Source organism: Sciurus carolinensis, chromosome 5, assembly GCF_902686445.1.
Source record: "Sciurus carolinensis chromosome 5, mSciCar1.2, whole genome shotgun sequence".
Classification (NCBI taxonomy): domain Eukaryota; kingdom Metazoa; phylum Chordata; class Mammalia; order Rodentia; family Sciuridae; genus Sciurus; species Sciurus carolinensis.
In genome coordinates this window covers 100,917,297-100,940,235 of record NC_062217.1, presented here as the reverse complement: position 1 = coordinate 100,940,235, position 22,939 = coordinate 100,917,297, and the positions used below count along the sequence as shown (strand labels likewise).

Here is a 22,939-nt window from a genome sequence, read left to right as displayed (position 1 = left end):
TGATTGCAGCTTCAACACCCACAAGCAACCTGGGCTTGCAAACCCCCAATACTCCTTGGCCTCGGCTTCGCATGAGCACAGGGGATGATAATAGTGTGTGCTCCATCGAGTCGCTTAGCAGAGCACATGGCAGTGGCGGGGTGGTGGTATAGTGGCACCGAAGTCATGTGACAACAGCAGCTATGGAACCTTGCTAATCTTTCTGAAGTGGACATCGACTTGTATTCCCAGCACGTAGTCGACCTTCAGTAGCTACCTGTGGAAGGGACAATTGGGTAAGGAAAATGGGAAGTAGATGAGAGAGGAATTTTGAGGAAGCTAAAGGAGAAAGGGATGTTGGAGCTGGGTTTTGAAGATTGAGTAGGAGTTCAGGTGGAAGTCATGTGCGTTTGCAAAGACAGGGAGGAGGTCTTGGTATAAGCTGGGGACAAGAAGACTGGTAGAGTGCTACAGTGTCCCTGGGGTGGGGAGTTGCTGACGGCGGCTGCAAAGGTGTTGCCACAGGCATGTGTCCTGAATACAGGAAAGGTCATGACTTGGGGTTCTCACTGGGGAACGGGAAGCTTGACTTGCACTTCAGAGGAAACCTTTGGCCCGCCCAGGCATTCCCCAGCCTGCCCCGCACGCCTCATCACTTCTGCAATTTACCCTGGGAGAGAGATCACAGTCCAGCTCTCCCATGGGGTACTGCCTGGGGCAAGGTCACACGAATTCCCTGAAAACCCAAACATGCCCAGAACCACAAAAGAAGATTCCCAGGGAGACACCAATTTGAAGAAATGAAACTCTACCATGATGACGGACTGACTGAAGGGGAACTTGGAGTGAAAACCATCTGGTGGTACTGGGGATTGAGCCCAGGGTGTTTTACCACTAGCTACATCCCCAGTCCTTTTTATTCTTTTAAAATTTTGAGACAAGATCTTGCCAAGTTGCCCAGGCTGACCTCAAACTTGTTATCCTCCTGCCTGAGCCTCCTGAGTGTAGGGGATTACAGATGTGAACCACCAGGCCTGGCAGGACTGACCTCTCCAGGGCCAGACACATCAGTGTCTCTCTGAATGATGAAGAGAAACACAGTCTTTATTCCAGAAATCATGTGTCGCCATAAAAACATGCAGGGACCCTTCAGAGAATCTCTAAATGAGAAGTCAGTCTCTCTGCATCTGTTCTGCCCCACCCGCCTCCTCCTGAAGTAAGCCCAGGTCCTGTGTCCTGCTTGTCATTACAGGTGCCAGGCATGCATATCTAGGCACCTGTGTATATAGGTCACGCTCACGCAAATGGAAGCCTATCCTTCGCAATAGTTTACTTTTTTCACATAATAATGTATCATTCCATACCATTCATACAGTCTCCCCACTTTCTGTTTATAGGAGGTACATATATCATTTCTTTAATTTGTACAGTTAATTCTCCATATCCATATCCTTGGGTTCTACATCTGTGGATTCAACCAATTGCAGACTAAAAATGTTCAGAAAAATAAATTGTGCCTGTTAGAACATGTGCAGGCATTTTTCTGTCACTATTCCCTAAACAATACAGTATAACAACTATTTAAATAACATTTACATTGTTTTAAGTATTATATGTAATCTAGAAATTATTTACAGTACATGTGAGGATATGTATAAGTTTTACATAAGTACAATACCATTTCGTGTAAGAGACTTGAGCGTCTGAGGATTTTGTATCTGAGGGGATTCTGTTGCCAATCCCTAGCAGATACTGAGGGACTGTATTATTCCTCAACAGATGTTTTAATCAGCTTTTGTATTACTGTAACAAAATACCTGAAATAATCAACAAGAGTTTCTTTTTCTCAGTTTTAGAGGTTTCAGTCCATGGTTGGTTGGCCCAGTTCCTTTTGCATCTATGGCAAGGCAGCACATTATGGCCAGAGTGTGTGGCAGAGGAAACTGCTCACCTCATGGGAAGCAAAGAGAGAAGGGGCTAGATTTCCCAGGGTCCCCTTCAAGGCATGCCCTAAGTGAACTGAGACCTTCCACTGGGCTCCCCTTCAAGGTTCTACCACCTTTCAGTAGCACCAAGCTGAGGACAAATCCTTTAACAAAGAGGCCACTGGGGAACATTATAGAACCAAACTATAGCAGTGGATGGTTAAGTCATTCCCAGTCTATTCTTACTTTCTCCTTAAGCACATGTGCAAATTTATCTGAATAGTAAATTCCCAGAATTAGGTTGCTGGCTCATCTTAAAATTTTGATAGTTATTTTTTTATAGTTATTATAAAATTATTCCCCAAAGAGGTCATACCAAAATCTACTTACACTAACAGGCTAAAGTTCTGCCTGCTTTCCTCACCAGCCCCTACCCAAGTTATCACCTCTAGCTTCCAGCCCCTCCCACCTCTGGGGAGCTATAAACTAGCTTCAGGGATTCCCAGGTTTTAACATCTTTGATCTGTTGTGAATTTGTATTTTGTTGTACGGTTGACATAGGATCCAGTTTGATTTTTCTCTGGTACAGCTATCACTATCCCATTTACTAAATATTCCATCTTGTACTCATGCATTTGAAATAACTCCTCAATCATATCCCAAACTCCCATACATGTTTGAGTCTATGTTGTCAAAACTAGGTGGTTTTAATTAATGTAGCTCTGTACTCTGATTTCATAATTGGTAGAGTTGGTTCAATTTTATTATTGTATTTTTTTCTCAAAAATACATTTGCAGTTTTTAACTATGAACATTAGAATAAACTTACATAGTTAAAAAAGAAGTGCTGTTAGTACTTTACTATGTTAAATTTATAGACTAAGTTAGAAATTCACATCTCTGTCATGTTACAAATTACATACTAGGCATGCATTTCCTCTAATTTACAAATAGATTTTGATTTCTGTAATTTTGCAACTGCCTAACACTCTGTTATTGCTTGTATTGGTTTTTTAGTTCACGGACTGAGTTTTTCTACACTTTTGAACACATAATCTGAAAAATAGTAACAATAATAGTATGACCACCTCCTCCTGTCCTGATTGCATAGCTTTACACTCTTTCTCTTGTCCACTTTGCACTTGTGAATACTTCTGGGAAAATGTGAAGTATCAGGGGCATCAATGGGCCTGCTTGGTTGTCCTTGGCCTCCAGGGGAATGTTACCAGTGTCTCTCCCCTAAACATAGTGCTGACATTGAGAATTTTTATGTTATATTTTGTCAAGTGCCTTTCAAGGTTTCTCTGAAGACCCCAGCAATCTGTCTACCAGTGTGACAGTAAGCCACCAAGGCTGCCCGTCCCTGGAAGTTATGGAAAAGCCCAAGCAGCTGTCTGGTGTCTCTTGGGGTTTCTGTACTAACCTGTTCTCAGCTTCAGGACATAGAAAAACCCACCTCCTGACTGAAAGCAAAGGAGATATTCTCACAACCCTAGGACCCAGAGGTGGCAGTTCCTGGGTTAATGAACTGCCCGCAAGGGCTAGGGCTTCCCCTCTGCCTTGTCCACCTTCTCAGCTTGTTCGCTCTGCTTGCTGGCCCAGCATGAGATGAGCACCAAGCACCCCCAATGCAGGACACTTCCCCTTGATGAAGAAGGTTCTCTTGATGAATAACTTCTTACCCTCGAGGGAACCCCTCTCAGGTGCCCCTTCTAGAAACCCCCTTGTATCTCAGTGGCTCTGTTTCTGTTTTTAGGATAACTATTTTTCATTTTGTTTGAAATTTTCAACTTGTGGTAAGTGCTCTTTTTTTTAATGGCTACATGTGATTCCATCTTGCTTATATAACTAGTGTCCTTTCTGTTCCCCTGCTTGGGCTGTGTCATTGCTTCTGCTCTTTCGCTGGGTTTCGTGTGCCTGTTCTGCTGGGTCTTGCTAGGTTCTGAAACATGGAGCATGTACTTTGTAGCTATCGCTTTTTGGGCCAACAAGAGTGTCATATTTAGCTCCAGTTCATTAGAGTGTACTGCTGCACGTTCAGAGCAGGGTGCAAGCTCTCCCCAAAGGACTGGTGGAAGCCGGCTGTGAGGAGGCTGCATGGGTGTTGGGACTCCAAGTCTGTGCCCTGGGAATGGGGACAGGGATACTTTGGGACATGCTTCTTCCATGAGATCCAGTTTGCTGACTCCTGGCTCTGAGCAAGAGGTGCTGGTGAGACCTTAATGTGGGATATTCAGTGTTCTGGAAACAGCCGGGCACCCAGCACACTGCTGTGCAGGGGCCTCGATTGTTTGCCTCGAGATAAGTAAAATCTCAGCTAGTGCATCCAGGGAAAGAGAGCAGGTCTACAAGTTTTCCATGTGCACCAACATGGGCACAGCTACATTGGTCTGGCCAGTTCAGTCACTGAAGAGTGGGGGCAAGTGGCAAAGGGACTCTGCTGGCCCCTGACCTGCTTGGGCCAGCATTGTCTTTTCTTCAAGGATCCCATCTTCCTTCTCAGAATATAGCACATGGGCTCTCGATTTCAGGCTGAGACAGATGTTACCTGCATAGAGCTTTGTGAAAGTTAGGGCCCTATCTTAGGGGTTGCATCCTCTTTCTTTGGGGTACAGATAGTAACTCAAACAGAACCCTAAGGAACCATGGGGACCTGCGGCCTCCTGCTGATATTCTGCCCTTTTCTTCTCCCTGCTGCTCAGGGAGCAGCCCTGGGAAGGCTGGCATCTCCTGCCCAGTGACAACCAAGGAGCTCAGGGCCCACTGTGGTGTTGTCCTAGAGAAGCAGAGTTGGGAGGCACCTTTATTAAGACCCTGGGCCCTGGGGTTGTCACGAGTGGCACAAACTGCAGTGTGAGTGAGTTACTGTGGCTGAGGAGGTGGATGAGGAGCCTTTGCTTCATTCCTGGGTCCCCAGCAGTCCTCTGCCTCTTCCTTCTGAATCTTTGTTTCCAAAGGGCCTCCTTCCTCCCCTTTCTAGTCAGCCTTCTTTTGTGGCACATGCTGAGGTCACAAGACCACCCTCACCTACCTGGTGTCGGCCTGCTATTCCCCCTTGGCACATCTTTACTCTCCCCTCCACCTTCCCTTCTCTCCTTTTTTATGTTTATACAATTGAAAGGCTTTCTAGGAGTGCAGAGCTGAGTTGTCAGCCTCCATGGATCCTGGAATGAGGGGGCTGCTGCTTATAATAACCGAGAAGGGAGGCAGAAAACAGAAAACCCAGTTGTCCCCTAAGAACTTCTACCTGTTATTGATCCACCCAAAGGAGATGGAACGCTGCCTGGGGAGCCAAACCTGTCAGTGGCCCTGAGGCCTGCACAGGGACAGATCAGTGTCCTGCTGCTCTTTGGAAGTGGGACTTTGCTTTTATTTGCTGAGTGAGTGCATCTTACCTTTTGTTCATTTCCACATCAGAGGCCTCAGCTGTAGATGTGCAGGCAGCTTATTGTCCAGGTTCCGTGATCACACCCTGGTACGGTTTGGACATGAGGTGTCCCCCAAAAGCTCTGAGGCTAGTGCAGGAATGTTCAGAGGCAAGATGATTGGATTATGAGAGCTAACCTAATCAGTTCATCCTAATTTTAAAGGGCTACTGTGCTGGTGGTAATTCTGGGCTGTGGGAGCATGGCTGGAAGAGGTGGATCACTGGGGGTGTGTTCTGGAAGGGTTCATCTTCCCTGCGGCCCCTTCGCCTGGCTTTCTCTGCTTCCTGGCCACCATGAGCAGAGCAGTTTCTCTCCACCCTGCCTTTGCACCATGATGTTCTGCCTTACCTTGGGCCCAGAGCAATGGAGTCTGCTGACCATGAACTAAATCTTTGAAACCATGAGCTTTAGATTAACTTTTTCTCCTCTAAGTTGTTTTTTTTTTTTTTTGGGGGGGGGGGTTGGTAAAGGGCACCAGGAATTGAACTCAGGCATTGGACCACTGAACCACATCCCCAACCCTGTTTTGTATTTTATTTAGAGACAGGGTCTCACTGAGTTGCTTAGCACCTCATTTTTGCTGAAACTGACTTTGAACTCTTGACCCTCTTGCCTCAGCCTCCCAAGCCACTGGGATTATAGCCATGTGCCACTGTGCCTGGCTCTAAGTTGTTCTTGTCAAGTATTTTGTTCACAGTGATGAAAAGCTGACTGACATACACCCAAAGGAGGGTAGAAAGGTGTCAGTACACTAGGAGATCAGCTGACAGGTAGCTTCTCCAGCTAGGGAGGCCTCCCTGCTGCTCCCCTGCCAGCCCCATGCAGTGACGGGTAGCTGATTATCCCAAGCTAGGATCTGGAGAAAGCTCAGCGGAAGCAGCTTACAGTTAGTAGTCTATGAGCCACCTTGACATCACCCCTTCATCCTTAGAGGTGTACCACACAGCACCCCCAACCACACTGGTAAACTTGTTAGGGTGGGATATGAGTAGGAGCCCCTCCCATTATTTAGCTAGAAGAGAAAAATCCATAAAGTAGCAACCCCTAACACTTCCGTACAGATGACCTTATCTAGTGTCACTAGTTTCCTTCTTCTAAAGATTCTGGCAGGCACTAGGTGAGAGTCCAGGGGATATCTGGGGAAGGAGGTTGAGTCCCGGAAGCTAAGGTGAAGAGAGTGACCAGAAGCAGCAGCAGCTCTGGGCTGGGAATTCCAGCCTTTGTGACTATGGGGAGTCCATCTCTCCAAGCCTCAGTTTCCTTACCTGTAAAAGGAGAATCAGAGCACCTGTCTCACAAGTTATAGAGAAGTTAAAATGCCACATTATACCTATTTACCAGAGCTGGTGTATAGAAGAGTTATGAGAATGTTCAATGCCAGATCCCCAACCCCTGTCCAGGCTGCTAATGCTGGACCACAAAAGCAAATGCTATGTTTCGTGCATGACGGGGTTTGCATGCATGATCTCTTGTAGCTCCCAAGAGTTACAAATTACCTCCAAAGTTAGTGGCTTAAAACACAAATATTTACCATCTCAAGTTTCCATGGATCAGGAATCCGGGCATGACTCTCACAAGCTGATGTAGGTGTTGGTGGTGACTGTGGTCTCCCGAAGGCCTGACTGAGCCTCAGGCTCCATCACATGGCCATTAGTAAGGGACAGTTCCTTGAGGGCTATTGAACAGTCCCTTGCTGGCTGTTGACTAGAGGCTGCTCTCAGTTCCTTGCCATGTGATTTTCCCTACAGGGTAGCCCACAGCATGGCAGTGGCTTCCATCAGAACCAGTGAGTGAGAAGAGAGGACATGCCAGACAGAAGTCACAGCCTATTTGTAACCTAATCTCAGAAATGACATTGTCACTTTCTGCAGTGTTCCATTCATTAAAAGCAACTTGCTAGGTTCAGCCCACATTCATAAGAGGTGATTATGCAAGGGTGTGAATACCAGAAGGCAGCGTCCACTGGGGGCCATCTTAAAGTCTGCCCACCATATGATGGAACCAAGGCCATCTGCCTGGGGGCATTCAGATCCTCAGCCCTCCAGAGTGGACGTGAGTGGCCACTGCCATAGGAGGCCAGCAAGGAATTTCCCCTAACTGACCAGAACCAGTTACTAGTCATGTGATCTTGAACTTCAACCTCCTTTAGCATCTCTTTTCTTATCTGTGAAGTGGGTGTTGTAATTGTACCACAATATAGGGTTGTTGTGAGGAACTAGAGCTAAAACCTGCAAGTTCTTAGAATGGTGCCCAGCATATGCTAATAAGTTCTCAATAAAATTTCAGTATTCTAAGTAACAAAAAATTGCCTGTCATACCACAGAGCCCTTCAGGTGCTCCACAATGATTGCTGCCCTTCATTGAGCCCCTACTGTTTTCCAGGACTGGACTAAGTCCCTGAGGATACTGGGAGAATAGGGGGCAAGGTCTGCTTTCAGGAAAAGTACATCCCTGAAACAGGGATGCACCATAACCATGTATATAAACAAGCAAGCTGTTTTCCAATCAGGATGATTTCTGTAGAGTGAAAGCAGCCTGAGAGTAATTGGCAGGAGGGGGCAGTTCTTGGACAAAGTTTCTCATTCAGGGAGGTTTCTCTGAGTAACTTTTGAGTTGAAGCCTGAAGGTGAGGAGGGGTTGTTTTAGAGCTCCTGAGAGGGAGCAGAGATTCTAGCTGGAAGAGGACCAGCCTGAGACACAACAGGGAGCTGGGATTTCTGATGGCACATGGGTGGTATCAGACAAACATGACTTCTTGCTGCGTACCTGCTGACCAAAGCTGGGTGTCTGATCCTGCCCCAGCCCTCCAGGAAATATCTTCAGAGCTGCTCCATGGTTCAGGCTCCTGACACCATGTCCAGAAGGAGCAAATGATGCTAGAGGCCAGTCTGACAAGGAAGCTGGCTCCCGTTCCCGTTGTCTTGAAGTGGGGGAAACACCTTAAGGGTAGCAGCTGATTTCTTGGGAAGAATCTAAAACAGTTAAGTTTGAATTCTGGGTGTGCCACTTCCCAGCAGGTGACCTTCCTGTCCTGTCTGCAATACCAGGCAGACAGTGCCTCCCTTACAAGGTATCAGGGCACATATATACCATGTGAAAGTGCCATGCCCAACCCTGACTTTGTCTCATCCAGTCTTCATCATAACCCCATGAGATAGGTCCAGGGATCAGTCTCATTTTACTGGTGAGAAAATGGAAACGGAAACAGAAAGGTTAAGTAACTAGCTCAAGACCTCGTTCCAGTAAGCACTTGCATTTATCTGACTTCTTCCTTATATTCTTTAATCTCCCCAACCTAGTGAGGGATAGCAGCCCTAGTGACTGAGCCTGTCTCAATCCCCTCCCTCATGCTGGGGAAAGGGGATGATTTTTCATTCTCCACTGAGCCCAGGGCACTTACCCTACTCCAGGGCAGGGTGCAGAGCAGGAAGTGCACTGGTGGCTGAAGAGTGACTTGCTATGTGATTTCCATGGTGCCTTCCTCCAGCAGTCCCTGCACCCGCAGGAGGTCCCCATGGGGATTCTGGCAGATCTTTCTCACCCTGCCCTGGATATTCCCCACCTTTGGGCACTGAGAAATGCAGAAGTCCCCAAGAGAGTCAAAAGACCCTGACCCAGCACACATAGGAGAGTGCACTGGAGACTGCAGCTCGCCCACTGGAGTCTCTCCTGCCTGTGGGCCCGGCTGCCCTCCTGACCCAGCCACACCAGCCCCTCTCACCACATTCTGCAGCTTCTCGCACCATGCCCTTCTGCCCTGCCAAGCATCTGAAGAGGATTAGGCGTCTGCCCCATGGTAAGTGGGCAGCCAGAGTCACAGGCATGCTACAGGAATACCAGGACAGGGATGTGGGAGGGTAAGTAACCCTTGAAGGGCAAGAGGTATTTGCTGACTCTAAGCCATGAAGAGAAATCAAAGAAGGGTTGTCTTGCAGGTGGGTTCAGCCTGGAGCACATTCTCAGGGATGGACTGGGGAGGCTGACCCTGGGGATTCTCTGTGGATGCTTGAGGGTACCACTCCCCAAGTCCCAGCACATCTCTTGGGAATATGGTATGAAGAATAATGTCCCCAATGGACAGCATACCCTCCTATACCACCCAATCTACACTGCTCAAAAACTGTCTGGTACTGTAGCCACCAGTCTCTTCTGGCTATACATAAAATTTGTCTAGTCCAATGGAGAGGTGCTATAATGCTTAAATATACACCAAAATTTTGAAGACTCATAAATATATTTTTTAAACTCAATAATTCTAATTGCATGCTAACACTAATTATAGTATTGTGACTATATTGGGATAAATGGAATTAATTATTTAAAATAGTTATACCTAGGTCTGGAGGTGTAATTGGTAGAGGACATGCTTAGCATGTAGGAGGCCCTGGGTTCAATCCCCACTACTAATAAACAAACAAATGATTACACCTGTTTCTTTTTAGTTTTTTTCACATAGCTACTAAAACATTTTAAATTGCTCATGTAGTTCATGTTGTATTTCCATTCGAGCACAGCAGTTTAGACATTGTGTATCCCTGAAACTTGGCCTTCAGTTCTGGGAATCCTGCTGCTGGGTTCCCTGCCCTCCTGGGCAGTGAGTAGGATGACAGTGGGCATGGGACAAATCATACATTGTTGCTACTGCCACTTTTATTGTATCGTATTTTATTTTTGTTGCTCAAATTAAGTTTTTATTATTTTTAATTTTAAAAATTTATTCTAATTGGTTATACATGACAGTATGCATTTTGACACATTGTACACAAATGGGACACAACTTCAGATTCCTCTGGCTGTACATGAGTAGTGTATTTTTTAAATTTATTTTTTACTGATACATGATAACATAAAAATTATACATATTAATGGAGTACCATGTAATATTTCAATACATGTATGTTGAATAATGTTTAAATCAGGTTAAACATATTTATCTCTTCAAACATTTAGTAATTTCTAGTTTTAAGTTTGGTTTCATTTGCTTAAATAGAAAATCAAAGTGGAGGACAAAGTTGGGGGAGGGAAAAGGTAGAGATATGTTAAATTAGGGTTGCCAACAAGTATTCCCAGAAAGATGTCAGTGGGCTACTGCCACTTTTAAGTGGTCTTGTTTTGTTTTGTTTTTTAACATTTTCCTTAAACCCTGGTAGAAGACAGTCAGGTCAGGTATACACTGACCTGTGTTCATCAGAACATCATGGAACATTTCCCATAATACAGTGGTTCACAAAATGCTTTCACACATATTTATTTACTTTCATTTTCTTGTTATGAAATTTTCATATGAAAAAGTTCCTGTCCTGGGACCATGTGCAGATCTGCCATATCTTGCAGCCATCCCCTCCTTTACAAAGAATCTTGTCTGGGTATAAAGCAGAACTCTGTGTAGAAGGGAGTTCTTAAGTTCAGGAACTCGGGGGAGCAAGCTCAAATGGGAAAAAGAGTTCCCCACCTGGGTCAGGTGCTTGAAATAAGCCAGAGATAGAAGTGGGGAGCAAGGTGTGGACTCAGTAGAAGCCAGACTGCCCAGGGTCATAGTTCACCATAATGTATGTCCACAGTTCAAATTATAACTTGGGCATGTTTCTAAAGGTCACTAGGCCTCAGTTTCCTCTCCTTTGAAATGGAGCTAATAACACTACATCCTTCCAGATGCTGGGAGGGTTCAAACTTCTAACACCCATCAGTTGTCTAGCGTCCTGTCTGCTTGGCATTGAGGGCTTCCTATGTGCTAGTCACCTCGGTCCTTCCGCTGCTGCTGTTGTCAGTCTTCCCTCTCTGTGCCAGCTCTGCTCCCTGTGCTGGAGTTGCACATGAAACAGACGAAGTAAGAGTAGACCATGAACAGTGTAAATAAGTGTGTTACATAAATCTATATAGTTGAATAAATTATAGTAAATGCAATGGAAAAAAAACGAAGACTGGAAAGGAGCATGAGTGTGATGGGTGATGTGTAGTGAAGTTTCATAGGATGGTCAGGAAAGAGTCCTCAGGAAGGTGACATTTTAGGAAAGATCTAAAGGAGGTGAGGGAGCAAACTGATCCAGTGTCTGGGGGAACAGCAAGGGTAAGACCAAATGGAAAGATCACAAAGCAAGAGTGAGCTAGCTGGGTGTGTTTGAGGAATGGCTTGAAAATAATTTGAAGGACAGAATTTGCTGATGGAAATTGATATGAAATGTCAGAGACGGGGGAGCTGAGGACATATCTGGTTTCAACTCAGATAACTAGAAGATGGAGTTACCTCAACCAGGAAGGGAGGGTGCTGGCAGAACTGGAGATGGGTTCCATACTGGTCTGGAGGGCAGGTGAATTTGGAAGTCATCAGCTCAGGGCAACATTTAAAACCTAAGACTGGATGAGCCCACCAGAGCTCTCTGGAGGAGCTCACCAGGATACATCGGAGGGAGGGAGGAGTCCAGGAGTCTCCCAGCTCTCTGCCTCTAGCACCTAGTTGCCTGGAAGTGAGATGGGAGCAAAGGAAGGAACTCATTTGACAGAAGAGGTAGGGATCATTTTTGGACATGACATGTTGTACCCATGTAATCTCATACTACTTACTATAGGATTATGATGGTCGTTGAGACTCACAGACAGGATAGATCTGATTGCTCCATATCAATGGTTCTTAAGAAGGACAGTTTTGCCCTCTAGGAAACATTTGGCACTATGTGGAGGAAATTTTGGTTGTCACACCTGGGAAAGAGGGAGAGACTGCTACTGGCATCTAATGAGTAGGGACCAGGGATGCTGCTAAACATCCTTCAGTGCACAAGACAGTCCCCAGCCCCCACAAAGAACCATCTGGCCCCAAATACCAGTAATGTTAAGGCTGAGAGATCCTGCTCCATGTGGTACTTAATTGAGTGTGATGATACAAGTGGCCATTTAGGAGTGCTTGCTAGCTCCAAGGTGCTAAGCTAAGGAAATAGCCCATTTCATTCTCCAAAGTAGGTACCATCATTTCTCCTCACAGATATGTGACTCTGATGCTTAGGGAGGTTAAGTCCCTGCGTCCTATGTGATGGAGCTGAGGTGGACCCCAGGGTGGGCTCTAAGCACTGTTTAAGAGGGCACTGATGCCTGATGTGTGTATGAGGTGGGTGGGGTGGCGACATAGTGACCCCGGGTACTGGTTAAGGGAAAGTCCAGGAACAGCAACTAGAGACCCCCATCTTTCATGATGAATTTCTTCCTGAAATACTTCCTACCATAATCTTTTTCTTTAAAGCTAACATTAATCTTCCCTAGAGTAACAGAGAAAAGGTAGGCATAAATAACCAAATGCTGTAGAAAATTCCAAAGCTTGTTTTATTTGTTTATTTTCATGGTGCTAGGGATGGAACCCAGGGCCTTATGCATGCCAGGCAAACACTGTACCAAGAATCATACCCCCAGCCGCTCCAAAGTTTGTTTCAATAACTTATTTCATCTTCTTTGCACTTCTCTCTATTGCATAAATTTACATGGACAATAGAGAACAAGTTTATGGGTGAACACACCTGGATTTGCATCCTGGCCCCTGCACTTGTTTGTTTATGAGCTAAATGTTTAACTTCTCTGAGCTTCAGTTTCTGCCTCAGTAGTACTCCTAAGCTAAGGTGTTTGTAAGGATTGCATGTGACAGTATGTGTTAAGTATATTGTCCAGTATTTCACATAGAATATGTCCGTTCATATGGTAGTATTATTTTCACTTCTGAACAGGACAAAGAGATTTTTTTTTTTACTGATAAGCCAACAAAGGAACTAGAGTGGAATCATTGAAAAAAAAAGGAAAGAAGAGAAGGACAGACGGGACCAATGAAAAACAGAAGACAGGCAGACTTAAACCTAAGGATAGCAATAATCACATTTTAATTAGAGCTTGCCAGATTGGACAAAAAAGCAAAACCCAACCACATGCCTGACAAGAAATGCACTTACAGTATAAAGACACAAATAAGTTAAAAGTGAAAGGATGGGAAAAGATATTATACTGACACATCAAAAGAGAGCCGGAGTGACATCAGACAAAGGTTTCAGAACAATTATTACTAGGGAAAAGAAGGTCATTTCATAACTAACTGTATAGGGGATTCGCCAAGAGGATATAACAATCCTAAATATTTATGCTTCTAATAGCAGAGCTTCAAACTGTATGAAGAAAAACTGACAGAAATGCAAGGAAAAATAGTCAAATGGAAAATGTTAGCTGGAGATTTCAATAACCCTTTCTTCATAATTGGTAGAACAAGTAGAAAACTTGTAAGAATATTGAAACTTGAATAGAACTGTCTAACCAGACCGAGATGACATTTATAGGCCACTCTGTAGCCACAGCAGAATAATTTTCCTCAGTGCACACAGAGTAGCCACAAAGATAGACCATATTCTGAACCAAAACTGAGTTTTAATAAATATAAAAGGATTCAAGCCAGACAACATAAGGAATCAAATTAGAAATAAAAAACAGAGATTTCTGGAAAATCCCCCCAAATTTGGAAATTAACACACTTCTAAATAACCCATTGAACAAATAAGAAGTCCAAAGGGAAATTGGAAGGTATTTGAACTGAATTAAAATGAAAGCACAACATACCAAAATCTAGGGATACCCCTCAAGCAGTACTTAGGGGAGACAATTGTAACAGGAAGTGCATCAGGAACCAGAAAAAGGACAAATTACACCCAAAGCAAGCAGAGGAAATTAATGCAGATCAGTGAAATAGAATACAGATTGGCAAACCACAACCCATGGACTGCTACCTGTCTTTGTAAGTTAAGTTTTACCCAAATACAGAGAAGCCTTTCTATTTACACATGACTTATATCTGGTTTTTTTGTTTGTTTTTTTGTTTGTTTGTTTGTTTTTTCTCTCCAGAGTGGAGTGGTTGTGACAAAGACTATCTGGCTTATAAACTTAAGATATTTACCATCCAACCTTTAACAATATTTACTAACTCAGAGAAAGAATAGACAAAATCATTAAAACAAAAAGTTAGCTTGTTGAGATTGATAAAGGTGTTAGGCCTCCAGCAAGACTGATAAGGGCAAAATGAGAGAAGACGCAAATGATCAATTCTCAGTATCAGTGAGAGGTCTCATAACTAGAGATTCTTCAAATGTTAAGAGGATAATAAAGGAATATTATAAAGAACTTTATGCTAGTAATTCAGTAACATAGATGAAACAAATACCTTAAAAGATAAAAACTTCCAAAGTTCACTCCAGAAGAAATATTTGTACTTATTAAACAAACTGAATTTATTGTTAAAACTTCCCCAGACACACACAATGGACTATTACTCAGTCTTAACGAAGAATGAAATTACAGCATTTGCCAGTGAATGGATAAAACTGGAGAATACCATGCTAAGTGAAATAAGCCAATCCCCAAGAACCAAAGACCAAATGTTTTTTCTGATATGCGGATGCTAATTCACAATAGGTAGGGCCTAGGGAAGAAGAGAGTTATTTTGGATTAAGTAGCGGGGAGTGAAGGGAGGGGAGGGGCTTGAGGATAGGAAGGATAGTAGAATGAATCTGACATTATTACCTTATGTATATATATGACTACACGACTGGTGTGATTCTACATCTTGTACAACCAGAAGAAGGAGAAATTATACTCCATTTATGTATAGTGGAGTAAAATGCATTCTGCTGTCATGTATAACTAATTAGAAAAAAAAAAAAAAAAACTCCCCACAATGAAAGCTCCAGACCTAGGTGACTGCACTAGTGAATTCTATCAAATACTTAAAGAAGAAATAATAGAAATACTACACAACTCTGAAAAAAATTGAAAAGTGAGAAATCCTTAATAGATTATTCTGTGAGGGCAGCATCACCATAATGCCAAAATCAGACAAAGACATTATAGGAGAAGATAACTGTGGGCCCATTTCCCTCAAAAACGAAGAAAAGTCTCAATAAGGTCAAACCCAACTATACTTAAACAGGATAGTGGAATTTATCTCAGGTATTTGAGGTTGGCTTAACATTTGAAAACCCATCAATGTAATTTATCATATTAACATAGTAGGATCATTTCAATAGATGCAAAAAAGACATTTAACAAAATCCAACATCTATTCCTGATAAATATTCCCAGCAAACTAGTAATAGAAGGAATTTCCTTAACCTAATAAAATACGGTCACAAAAAAACTATTACGGATATACTTAAAGGTGAAAATCTGAATGCTTCAAGATCAGGAATAAGAAGCTTGCCCCCACCACTTCTGTTCAACATTGTATTTGAGGCTCTCATCTGTGCAGTTAGAATGAAATGAAAGGAACTCAGACTGGAAAGGAAAAAGTCCCTTATAAAATTCTACCTGTCCGTATTTGCAGGTAGCATGATCACCTAAGTAGGTTCCTGGCAAGCAAGCAGAGGGTAGACTTTTCAACATATGTGCTGGAACATCCATGTACAGCAGAATGAACTTTAATTCAGACCTTATAACATGTACAAAAATTTACTCTTAGGCCTAACTAGAAATCCAAAACTATGAAGCTTCTAAAGAAAACCTAGGAGAAAATTTTTATGACCTTGGGTTAAGCAAAGGTTTTCTCAGACACAACGCAATATAATTCAAAAAACAGAAAAAGATAATTTTAAAAAAGAAAAAGATAAATTGGACCTTGTAAAATTAAAAACTCCTTCTGTTGGCACAGGCACACACGCACATGTTCTCCACTCAGGAAGCACTTCTCCCCATCTGGGTTCCAACGCTGGGCCACAAACTCCAGTGAGAAGCAGCCTGAATCTCGGGATGCTCCCTGCCTTTATACTCCCTTGGGAATATGGGTGTCAGGGACTTAACACCCACCAGAGATGGTCCTGGTTAGGTCTGACACATTGAGGCTTTAGGAAAGTGATAGTGAATTACACATTATGGGTACATAAAGACAGACTTGTTCTTAAAAATCTTTTACATTGGACTGGGGGTATAATTAGTGGTAGAGATTTCCTTAGCATGTATGAAGTTCAGTCCCTAGCCCTCCTCCCCTAACACACACACAGTCCCTTAAATTGCCCATAAAGTTCAGAATAATCTCAAAGATTAATTAATTTACCCACGAGAACCAGGAGAGCTACTGGGGCAAGGGGTTCATAAGAGGTCAAGCTTTCCCATCCTCTTGCCTTTAGATATGGGTCCCATGTCAAGCTGCAATGGACACAGAGAATTCTGTGCTCCATCCTGTTTTAATATCCATCCTCTTGATACCAGGAATCTAGGATGGGGAGGGGATGCTGTCAGGTCAGAACTGAAGTTAAAAAGCATTTGGTGACATAGGTTTAAAGCAAGGGTGGTGGCACACGCCTGTAATCCCAGCAGCTCTGGAGACTGAGGCAGGAGGATCGTGACTTCAAAGCTAGCCTCAGCAACTGTGAGATGCCACGCAAATCAGTGAGACCCTGTCTCTAAATAAAACATAAAATAGGGCTGGGGATGTGGCTCAGTGGTTGAATGCCCATGAGTTCAATCCCACACAAAAAAGCAAGGAAAGGTGATTCATTTAAAACAAATCACATAATGAGACTACTGTAGGGGACTGAATTTCTCTGAGACTGGCCAAAAATCTGCATTTTTTTTTTTCCTAATAGTGCCTTGTTATTTTTTCCTCCCGTATTGGGGATTGAACTATTTACTTTTTATTTTCAGACAGTCTCACTAAGTTGCTGAGGCTGGCCTAGAACTGCAGTCCTCCTGTCTCAGCCTCCTGAGTAGCTGAGATTACAGGTGTGCATCACAATACCTCAATCTGAGATGCTTTTAATGATTTCTATTTTGATAAGAAAAATAAAGTGAGTAAAGAGAAAACCAGAAAGGAAGATGGGCAAGATGTAAAGGAAATAGGCTGGAAAAATGGACCAAAAACAAGGCTGTAGTCAGAAGGCTCTGGAAAGCACTCCTCAGGAAATTAATCTCCTAGGTGTCAGGGCTGGAGAACATGCAGCCAGGTGAGCACCCTGTTGTCCCACATGCAGACCCTGCATAAGCCTTGTCTCCCTGTCTTGCAGGTGGTGCCGGGGAGCGGGAGAAGGTGCCAGCCAACCCTGAGGCGCTCCTGCTTATGGCCAGCTCCCAGCGTGACATGGAGGACTGGGTGCAGGCCATCCGCCGGGTCATCTTGGCCCCGCTTGGCGGAGGTACTGCCCGTAGCTCGCATGCCCACCCTCTAGAACCCTTGTCTGCAGGTAATCTTGCCCTCCCCGACCCTGAGCCCCAAGTTCCCTCTCTGTTGGGACTTGCTGGTTGTGTCCTGCACATCTGACTGCAGCCTGGCCCTCTGCTGCTGGCCTTCAAGTCACACCTCTCCCCCGTGTGCAAAGCAGATCCACTTCAAAAATAGGCCCTCCTCCAACCAGAGTCCTGTGGCTTATATACTGGCCTCCCTGCTTCCCCCTAAATTCTGGTGAGTGCAAAGTAGTCTGTGCACAGGCCAGAGGTTGGCTGCAGGCTTGCTTAGGGTTATACTCCATGCATTGGTCCTGCTTCCTTCTCTTCTGCTGGGCCTTACTGAAACCACATGGGGAAAGTACCTGTTGTCACTAACTTGCTTCTTCCTTTATTCAGAAGCATTTCCTGGGTGCCTAAAAGGCACCAACTTCTATTCCAGGCACTAAGAATTCAGTGGTAAATACAACAGATCATACCTCCGCCCTCCCCTGCCCTCCATTCTCCTCAGGAGACAGACAAATATGTGTGTCTGGTGATGTCCAGGAGCAAGAGATGCAAGGAAGCAGAGTAAAAAAGCTCAGTGAGAGGACAGAGGGGGTGTCACTAGGGTGGCCCAGATGACTTAATGAAGTGATTGGGAGAGCAAGAAGCATGGGGAGGGATGAGAGAACCAGCAGAGGGATGGCAAATACAAAGGCCCAGGCGGGAACCAGCTGGGCAGGCCCGTGGGTCTAAGGGACTGAAGACAGGGAGTGTGTGAGGGTCTGAGGTGAGAGAGGTGGCTGGGCCCTGGAGCCATGGTGGGGATTCTGTAGATAGATAAGAGTGGCCACAGTAGGTCAAGATAGTCATAAGACAGGAAGTAAGGGAGATATGCCGGGGTGGAGTGGAGGAGGTGGTTGGTGTGAGGTGGCCATCTGCAAATAAGTTCTGAAGATGGAGCTGGGGTTATGCTTATGGTCTGGACATGGTACAAGAGAAGGGAAGGTGACTTAACCATCTGACTGCTATCTGGATAGGTTGGTGTCCATGCAAAGTCATGAAAGAGCTTTCAGGATGGGGTCTCCATCTCTTGGGACCTGGTGGAAGAGGGCACCAACTCCCTGCTGAATGTGGAGACAGGAGTCTCAGGGCTGGGCTGGGTTCTGACACCCAAGCTGGGGCATCCTCCTCTCCCTGCAGTGTCTCATAGGTGCACACTCCAGACAGAGACAGACCCTCACCCTCAGGGCTCAGAGCCCATTTCCAGATCTTCAAGCCCCATAGACTGAGCCCATCCTTTGCCTGTCATCCTAGCCCTCCTCTCTCATCCCTGGTTACAGCCTGCCTAACCACCTTCACTAAACTATAAATACCTCACATAGAAGGGTTCATATAGTGATGAAAGTTAAGTTATTCTCCTAGACTTCATAAATATCATCACCCTGTCAACTGTGGACTCTCTGACCCTGATGATTGCAGCAAATTTGACCTACACCTCCAGTTCAATGCCCTGGAAAGGCAGGAGCCACCCAGACACTGCCCCAGCCTCCCAATGGCTTCCTTCAGTGCAAAGTTGTTGAAAGTGAGCCTGTGGAACAGATTAGAGTCTAGAAGCAGAATCAATCCCATGTGGCTGGACTTTGATTCATGACAGGTGGCACCTTAGAGTACCAGGAAGCAGGACATCATCAAAACCTTGAGTGGAGAAAGATTTTTTAAAAAATAACTTACAAAAAGCACTAATATTTTGGGAAAAGATTGATAAATTGTACTACACAAAACAAAGGGCATTTGTTCTTTAAAAAGCTAAAAAGGGATGTCTTCTTGGAGAAGGTGTTTGTAACACATTAAACCCATCAAATGACTCACTCCCCATCCTCTTACAGATCAATAAGGCAAAGATAGATAAGCCAGCAGCAACATGGGGAAGAGACTTGAATGGGCACTTTGCAAAAAAAGCAGTCATGACTATGGACATGATCAGTGGTGCACAACCACACTGATCATCAGAGAAATGCAAATGAAACCATAACATGATACATCTGCTCACCACCAGAATGACTAAGTGAAAAAGACAGTTGCAAGTGGTGATGAAGTTAAAGGGCTGGAGAATCTTGCAAATGTTACTATGCTATTGCATGTGGAGGTCCCAGTGATTCTGCTGGAGGCATGTCCTATATAGAAATGTATGTTCAGCTTTAGGAGCACCTGATGTGCTCTGAACACAAGATGTTCACGGCAGTCTTACTTTAGTAGCCTGCCACTAACCCAAATGCCCAGCAACAATACCATGAATAAATAACTACAATGGGAAATAAATAACTACTTGGGAAATTTGACAACCTTGTGAAAGAATTGTTCCACCTAACAATATGCATGATAATTTAAAATGATGTAGAACTGAGGAAGCCAGATAAACTGAAAAATCGTATGCTGTATCATTCCATTTGTATAAAATTTATAGCAAAAATTCATAGCAAAAATACGAAGCAAAGAAATGAATGTCTTAAAACTCAGGATGGTGGGGAGGGAGAATGAGTTTAAGAGTGGGAGAGGGGCATATGGTTTCTGGGATGTTCCTTACTTGACTTGGGTAGAGTTACACAGGTGTTCATTTTGCAATAATAATGTTAATCTGTATATTTATGTTTTAAGTACTTTTGTGGATGTGCACACATTTCACTACGTTAAAAGATCAAAAGAAAAGTAAAGAGGAGAAAACTAGACTAAGTAATTTGTCCAAGATGACATGGGCTGTAAGGGAGACGGGTGGCACTTCTGACTTCAAAGACCATACTTGAACTAGCCCCAGCAGCACATCCAATAGCACCAACACCCTCACACAGCTCTACCTGTGCTTGGTGGCTCAGCTCAGTGGACCTGGCCCCCCACCCACACATCCATCTCTCTGCTTGCTCAGAATGGGTACCATTGGTAGAATCCCATGTAGAACTCAGCCTTGCCACTCCCTTGGGACCCACTATTTGTCCCCAGGCTGTGTGCTGAAGGACTAACTTCTGGTCATTAAACAGGGACTGTCATCAAAGGCACTTTATCTCCTTTCTACCAGAAGTACAGAGGAAACACAGAAATGCCAGGAGCCCGAAATGCCAGTCATGTCTGGGCAAGCATGATGCTCGCAGGTGGGCTCAGGCAGCCTGGGAAGGTTTCCTGGCAGAGCCGTTGTTAACCTGGGTCTCCTGGAAAGGAGGCTTAGAGGGTCAGTCCTTCTCTGCTGTTTCATAACAGAGTCAGGAGCCCTTTTGGACATGTTTGCTCTGGGAACCAGCAGTTACCTCTGACAGACTCTAGTAGGCAGCATGCAAGCTGCAGACTAGAGGCAGTTGTCATTGCTGATGGCTTGCCCAGGGGTGGCCTACCTGGAAGATCTCATGTACATTCATTCACTCATTCATTCACTTATTTAGCCAGTCTGTCTCTTATTTTCAAACATGTTCTAGAGGCTGGGGCAGTAGCTGTGAACAGGAAGATAGGTCCTTATGGGAACTCACATTCTGAGATGGATGATAAGAAAACTAAGCAAATCTGTCTGTAGACCTGATGGGGTAAGTGTAGTGAGGGCAGGGATTATAGTTTGGTGACCTCTGAGTAAAAGAGATGACACCATGGGCAGAGGTGTCCATAGTGAAGAGCAGCAAGGGGACCAGGTAGCTGGAGCAGAGTGAATTATGAGTGAGAAAAGGGGGAGGCCAAGGAGGGAATGGGAACTTGTCATCATAGCAGGGTGATTGCATCCCAGGGTTTTGGACAGAGAAGTGTCAGAACCTGACAGGATCCCTTCGGTACTGTGTTGAGAATAAATGAAGGGAGGGCAGGTGAGGAACAGGGAGACCATTTAGGAATTCCTTACCCAATAATGCAGGTGAGAGGTGAAGGCAGCTTGTCCTAGACAGTGGTGGTGATAGGAAGTACAGTTGAATCTGGATCTGCCGGTTCAGCCAGGGTTGAAAACATTTGAGAGGAAAAAAAATAAATGCGTCTGTCTTGAACACGTAGACTTTTTCTTCTCATTACTTTCTAAAATATGTAGTATAACAATTATTTATGTAACTTTTATATTTCATTAGTCATTACAAATAATCTAGAAATGATTTTAAGTATGTGGGAGAATTATGTGGTTCAGTGCAAACACTAAACCATTTTACATGAGCGACTTGAGCTTCTGTGGATTTTGCTATCTGTGGGGGCTCCTAGAACAAATTCTTTGTACTGCAGGATAACTGTAATTGAATTCTTGGTTTATTTTGAAGGTAGACCTGGTAGTTTTGCCAGACTACGATGGACTTTAGAGAATGAATGAGAGAAATCATTGGTAATTCCAGTCTTTTGATCTAAACAACAGAAGGATGGATTGGCAATGAACAGGACCACAGGAAGTTATTTGGAAGGAAGACTGGGACTTAGTTTAGTTGAACTACTTGGTAGATGGTTCAGTTCAGATGTCAAATAAGCAGTTACATTTAAGTCTAGAGATCAAGAGAGAGGACTAGGCTGGAGAGAGACTTTGGGGGGCTACTGGTACATAGATAAAATTTGAAGCCATGAGGCTGGATGAGCGCTGCTGATAGATCAATTAGAGGAGGTCCCAGATTGAGTGTGCTCCTTGGTGACTTGATCAGAGGTGGCCCTGTTGGAGTTCTGGCAGTTCAGCCTAATAGTAATTATGGGAAACAGTACAGGGGAATGGGATTGTGAGCATAACCAACTTTTTCAAGACATTTACTATAAAGGGAAAGAGGAATGGAATAGTACCTGGAGGGGAATTCAAGTGCAGAGTGGTTTTGTGTGTGTGTGTGTGTGTGTTCTTTTTTAAAATATTTTTCCAGTTGTCAATGGACCTTTATTTTATTTATTTATTTGTATGTGGTGCTGAGAATCAAACCCAGTGCCTCACACATGCCAGGCAAGCACTCTACCACTGAGCCACAACCTCAGCCCTTGTGTATGTTTTAAGCTGGAATACAAAACAGCATTGCAAAAGATTGATGGTACAGCAGAACATGAGAATCATCGCTGGAGTGCCAGTATGCCTCAAGGATATAGAGGTGAAATCACCAGCCAAACACTGACACACTGAATCCAGCAATTTGTAAAACAGTTATATACTATGATTAAATGAGATTTACCCAAGGAGTGGGAGAGTGACTTAAAGCATCCGAAAATCAATTAGTGTAATACATAAGTAGAATACAGGACAAAAATCACATGAACATCCCTATAGTTCAGGAGGCTGAGGCAGAAGGAGCACAAGTTCAAAGACAGCCTCAGCAACTTAGCAAAGCCCTGAGTAACTTAGTAAGACTCTGTCTCAAAAGATAAAAACCTGGGTTAAATCCCTGGTACCAAAAGAAAAGAAAAAAAATCACATGAATATCTCAGTAGACTCAGAAAAAGCATTTGATAAAAGCAAGCACACTCAGAATAGAAGAGAAT

At 44.1% G+C, this 22,939-nt stretch overlaps 1 protein-coding gene across 6 annotated transcripts in view; it reads left to right on the top strand.

Annotated features, from left to right (window-relative positions):
• Arhgap22 (Rho GTPase activating protein 22) overlaps positions 1–22,939 on the top strand; it is a 185,132-nt gene that overhangs the window by 134,984 nt on the left and 27,209 nt on the right. For 2 of the 6 annotated variants that reach the window (XM_047554510.1, XM_047554511.1), the window contains one exon: positions 17,344–17,520. The exons of 1 other annotated variant lie outside the window; for it this stretch is intronic. In XM_047554510.1, the coding sequence (XP_047410466.1) occupies positions 17,344–17,520 (177 nt within the window). Of the gene's footprint in view, positions 1–9,023; positions 9,129–17,343; positions 17,521–22,939 lie in introns of those variants that run through there. 3 more of the 6 variants (XM_047554515.1, XM_047554514.1, XM_047554516.1) reach the window with 3 other exon arrangements.